The 5822-nt window shown below is 34.9% G+C and overlaps 1 protein-coding gene across 1 annotated transcript; it reads right to left on the bottom strand.

Moving 5' to 3' along the window:
- Nucleotides 1–320: 320 nt before the first annotated feature.
- Nucleotides 321–5519, bottom strand: LOC141323475 (uncharacterized). Its single transcript, XM_073833481.1, has 4 exons — nucleotides 5472–5519; nucleotides 4049–4072; nucleotides 2641–2716; nucleotides 321–1604 (listed from the first exon to the last, which is right to left on the bottom strand). Exons 1-4 carry the CDS (start codon nucleotides 5517–5519, stop codon nucleotides 943–945), a joined length of 810 nt encoding a protein of 269 aa, XP_073689582.1. The 3' UTR covers nucleotides 321–942.
- Between the last annotated feature and the right edge of the window lie 303 nt (nucleotides 5520–5822).

The raw sequence follows: 5822 nt of genomic DNA on the forward strand, positions 1-5822 counted from the left end.
ATTAGTTTCTTTGAAATTTCTGCACTAAACCCACTCAAGGTGAGTTTAAGTAAACTGCAAAAACTATTGGTTAGTAATAGATGCAATGAATAGCCTAAGTAGAATTCTTCAAAATTCAAGATGAAATTGGATCCCATTAAAATCCTGTAGAAATTATCATACAGCATATGTATGCCTTGTCCTATAAGACAATTCCTAATACAATCCTTTAGGAATGGTTCCAAAAAAATAATTATTACAGCCTTCCACAAAGCCGCAATGTTGGTGGTAGAAGTGAGCAAGTAACTGATGTGTGCAAATTAAATCCGTGCATACTGATGTTAAAATGCTAACAGTGTCCTTTATTGTGCTTCAATCAAAAAACAGTGCGCTTCCTGTGAGCTCTCCCTTCAATTCTTGGCATACAAGTGTGAAGTTCTTAAATCATAGTGCAAACACATTGTCCATAGTCCATATTATTCTTTGCACATTTATGCATTAAGCTCAGTCCAACACAATATAGCTAGTTGACACGGTAAAGTGTACCATGGACAAAACACATTGCTTTAAAATGTGAATTAGAATGTCTATCATTGTAAGAGCCCTGTATAGGATTCTTATTGGAATCCTTTAGGATTGTTTTGACAAGGGATCATTTTGCAGATTCTGAAAGGGGGGTGTAAACTTTTGACCTCAACTGGAACTGTGGTTTCAACAATGTGGTTGCAGAGAAACAAAGAGGTGTATGTTTGTAGAGTAATTTACAACAGCTTTGATCGTGGCCAATCAAAATCATGGACTGGAACTGTCCGTTCTAGACATTTTGTTTGAAACTCTGTCCATGTTAAGGGGGATCTGTTAGGCTTCTCTTTATTGTGAATTCTCATGTGCCTGTGAAGGCTTCCTTTTTGACTGTGAAGGCTAAGAACTGTTTGCACACTGTTTGCATGTGTAAGGCTTCTCTCAAGTGTGAAATCTCATGTGTCTTTTAAGGTTTCCTTTATCAGTGAAACTGTTTCCACACTGGTTGCATATGTAGGGCTTTTCTCCAGTGTGAAATCTCATGTGTCTGTTTAGGTTTCCTTTGTCTTTGAAACTCTTTCCACACTGTTTGCATGAGTAAGGCTTCTCTCCAGTGTGAAATCTCATGTGTCTGTTAAGGCTTCCTTTTTCAGTGAAACTCGTTCCACACTGATTGCATGTATAAGGCTTCTCTCCAGTGTGAAATCTCATGTGTCTGTTTAGGTTTCCTTTGTCATTGAAACTCTTTCCACACTGTTTGCATGTATAAGGCTTCTCTCCAGTGTGAAATCTCATGTGTCTGTTAAGGTTTCCTTTATGAGTGAATTTCTTTCCACACTGTTTGCATGAGTAAGGCTTCTCTCCAGTATGTATTCTCATGTGAATGTTAAGGTGTGCTTGTTGTTTGAAACTCTTTCCACACTTACAGCAAGTGAAAATACTCCTAGTTCCTGTCTTTTGAGCACTTTTTTGTTTAGAAGTCTTTTCAAACTCTAAAGAACAAAAAGATTTTTCTCCAGATATGAAATTATGAAGATTCTCAAACTGATCTTTCTCTTCAGTTTCATTCAGTACTTCTCTCTCCTCTTTCAGTGCTGTTAGGTCTAAAATGGAAAAAAAGAGATAAAAGTTAACCCCAGTTTAATGGCAAAAAGCAATTAACATCACAACATGTAGATATGTAATGCATGTATGCTAGATCCTATACCAGGGTTTCCAACCCTGATCCTGGTCGTCCGGTACACTACAGAGATTAAGTTGGCTGTTATACAATTAAATCTAGAAAATCTATATAGACTGATCTCAATTATTATATACTATTTTTATGTCTCCTAGAGGATAAAATTCAATTTAGAGAGACTAGGAAAAAAGAAAGGGGGCAAACTCCCCACTCAACCATCAGATGAAAAATTCATCACAAAATAATTCCTTCTGAGGTTTTATTAAGGGGGCAATTATGTTAGCCAATCATAAAAGTTGGCTTTTACACTTGACCTTTCAAATGGAAAACACCAAAACAGACTGTCAGAGGATATTAAATGTCTCAAATGTCATCTCAAATCAAATCTCTCAAAAATCTTATTTAAAAAATGTAAATCACTCAATTTTAAATGTTTATGTAAAAAACATTAGTAATATTATAATTACACCTCTGGAAACATAAAAAAAATACTAAAATTAAACTTCCTTTAAAAGAAAACAGGCAATATTTTTGCACCAATTGAAAGTGAAAAAGTCAAAAGTGAAGTGACATGTGCCAACTACCAAGTATGGTGAATTGTGATCTGTATTTAATAAAAGGAGCATGCGTGAGCTGTGACGATCTCGCGAGACAACGGGTGTGATCCATCATGGCGGCGCGCTGAACGCACGCTGAACACAACTATAAACCAAAACAAACAAACCGATCTATATTTAAAACTACTAGTACACATTTCAACGCTTTAATATTAGAACCGGATTAAACCCAAAAGTGGAGACCTTGGAAAACTTCATAGACGACTACTTCAGCAGACTCATCAACATGCCACAACCAAAAAAGAAACAACCACGCCGGGAATACTCAGCAGAGTCAGAGGAAGATCCCACAACGACGACAATAGAGGTGGGTCTTCTAGAATCGATCAACAATAAACTGACAATTCTTGAAATACTCCATCAGGACATCAAAGATCTTAAATCCAGCCTCGACTTTAGTCAGTCCCAGATAGAGTCGCTGCAAAAAGAAAACAACGAAATGCATGCAAAATTATCAGAACTCACAACAACAATTAACAGTATCAAAACCGAAAATAAACTGCTGAAGGAATCCATATTAGACATTCAGTGCCGTAGTATGCGAGACAACTTGGTCTTCTCAGGCATACCAGAACAAACCCAAGATAACCCGGAACAAGCGATCAAAGATTTCATGCATTCTGCTCTCAAACTCCCAAAAGAAACGGTCGATAATATAACTTTCCACCGCGTTCATCGCCTCGGATCTATCAACAATAAAAACCCCGACACTAAACGTCCACGTCCCATCGTTGCAAAATTCGAACATTACAAACAGAAAGAACTCATCAAGAGCAAGGGTAAAGAACTGCGAGGAACCACATTCGGACTTAACGATCAGTTCCCACGAGTCATTCAGGACAGACGGAGAATATTAATCCCAATTATGAAACAGTTTCGTCAGAATGGAAGGAAAGCGGTCATCACGGTTGACCGACTATATGTTGATGGCCAGCTTTACAGAAACGACACTATATCCTGGTTATAGTTCCTAAATGGAAAACAAAAAACAAACAAATAAGGGAAAAAAAAAAAAAAAACGCCAATGATTGCAATACAAAATAATTCATAAACACCTGTTGACTACCGTCAAAATATGTTGTCTGTATTCTCATTTGCAACCAAGTGCTCTAATGGCTCCATGTTTTGTCTGTCTTGTATTGAATATGTCTTGTGTGTAGTTTTTTTGTTTAGATTATATAATAAGGTACAGACATTAAAACAAAACAACAAACTACCTTAATATAAAATGTCACATCTAAAACTGGTAAGCTGGAATGTACGGGGCATCAACTCACCAGCTAAAAGATCCAAAATTTTAAATCACATTAAAAAACTTAAGGCAGATATATGTCTATTACAAGAAACCCACCTTTTGGAATCAGAACATAAAAAATTAGCAAATACACATCTAACACAAATATACTCTGCATCTTACAACTCAAAGAAAAGAGGCGTAGCTATATTAATCAGTAAAAACATTGCAGTTTTTAATCAATCAGCTATATGTGACCCAGAAGGACGATACGTTATCATCAACATATCATTTAATAACAAAACAATAACTATCGCTAATATATATGGACCAAACACAGATGACCCCCAATTTTTCCATAATTTTTTCTCATCAGTAGCAAACCTTTCTCAGTCAGTTATCATAATTGGAGGTGACTTCAATACAGTTATTAATCCAACCCAAGACAAATCAAATACACCACCACAATTTAAGCCATGGCAGTCCACAGAAACCATTAAACAATACATGACTGACCTTGGTCTTGGCGATAGCTGGAGACTGAGAAACCAGAATTCAAGAGAATACACTTATTTTTCAGCAGTTCATAAATCATACTCGCGTATCGATTATTTCTTAACAAGCAACTCTCTCATCCCAGACATTTTAAATACAACAATTAATCCTATCATCATATCTGACCATGCCCCAGTCACTATAACTATCAATAATACAGATGTTGCAAAAAAATCATTTAGATGGAGGATGAATACATCACTGCTTAAAGACAAAGACTTTAATGAATATTTTAAAAAAGAATGGGCATTTTTCATGGAAACAAATAACATACCAGGCACTTCTGCATTAACTCTCTGGGAAACAGCTAAAGTTGTTTTAAGAGGAAAAATTATATCATACTCTACATATAAACTCAAAAAAGAACAAAAATTAGAAAAGGACTTAGAAAATAAAATACACACATTACACAATAGTTACTCCCGTAATCCTGATGAACAGATTTTAAAGGAGATTAACAAAACTAAAGATGATTATGAAGCTATTATAAATAAACGGATAGAATTTCAAAAACAATGTCTTAGACACACAATATTTGAGCATAGTAACAAATCAGGTAAATACTTAGCAAATTTACTCAAACGTAATCGAGAAAAAACACTAATCCCTATAATTAAGAACACAGAAGGAAAGACACTCCACACCATACAGGATATCAATGACACCTTTCGCACATTCTATAAACATCTGTATAGTAATGACAAAGATCCAAATACCAAAGACACTAATATATTCCTCAATAAAATAATCTTACCCAGTTTAACCTCAACACAAAGAGAATCATTAGATAAATCTATATCAGAAATTGAATATAAACAGGCTCTTGACTCACTATCAAACAACAAAGCACCAGGCTTAGATGGGTACCCACCTGAATTTTATAAACACTTCTGGTCAACTATATCACCATTATTCATGCAAATGACAACAGAAATTAAAAATACTTCTTCTATTCCAGCACATATGAACACAGCGTTAATTACAATTTTACTCAAACCAAATAAAGACCCAACATTACGCACTAGTTATCGCCCATTATCTCTTATTAATACAGATTTAAAAATAATAAGCAAAGCTTTAGCAACCCGTCTGGAATCAGTAATTACATCCCTCATTCATCCTGATCAAACAGGTTTCATAAAGGGACGCCAATCATCTAATAATACCAGACGATTATTCAATATAATGAACATATGTAAGCAAAATAAGGAAAAAACTATAATCATATCACTGGATGCAGAAAAAGCTTTTGATAAAGTTAATTGGCACTTTCTTTATACTACACTTAAAAAATTTGGATTTGGAGACTCTCTTATCAACTGGATTAAAACATTATATAATACACCATTAGCTTCTGTTATAACAAATGGTAAAATATCCTCACCATTCCAACTTCAGCGAGGGACTCGACAAGGTTGCCCCCTATCTCCATTACTCTTCGCTTTATTTATAGAACCTCTGGCTACTGCAATAAGACAGAATGATAACATCCATGGAGTAATATCACATAACACTAATCATAAAATTTCTTTATATGCAGATGATATATTACTGTTTGTACAAAACCCCCAAATATCTCTCTCAGAAATAATTAAACTCATCAATAAATATTAGATTGTATCAGACTATTCCATAAACTGGACCAAATCAACAATTCTACCACTGAATATGAATTCACATGACACTAGTATACAGAATACGCCCTTCTCAATAAATAATATAACATATTTAGGAA

The sequence above is a fragment of the Garra rufa genome, chromosome 1 (assembly GCF_049309525.1).
Source record: "Garra rufa chromosome 1, GarRuf1.0, whole genome shotgun sequence".
NCBI lineage: Eukaryota > Metazoa > Chordata > Actinopteri > Cypriniformes > Cyprinidae > Garra > Garra rufa.

Excerpts from the sequence above, each read along its gene's own strand:
- LOC141323475 (XM_073833481.1), bottom strand. The coding sequence starts at position 5,519 with ATGGAGATAGGGGGCAACCTTGTCGAGTCCCTCGCTGAAGTTGGAATG. Across the intron at positions 4,073-5,471 it reads CCCTCGCTGAAGTTGGAATG|TCTCCAGCTATCGCCAAGAC; the intron begins GTGAGGATATTT and ends CTGGTTTCTCAG. Across the intron at positions 1,605-2,640 it reads GATGGAGTATTTCAAGAATT|ACCTAACAGCACTGAAAGAG; the intron begins GTCAGTTTATTG and ends TTTCCATTTTAG.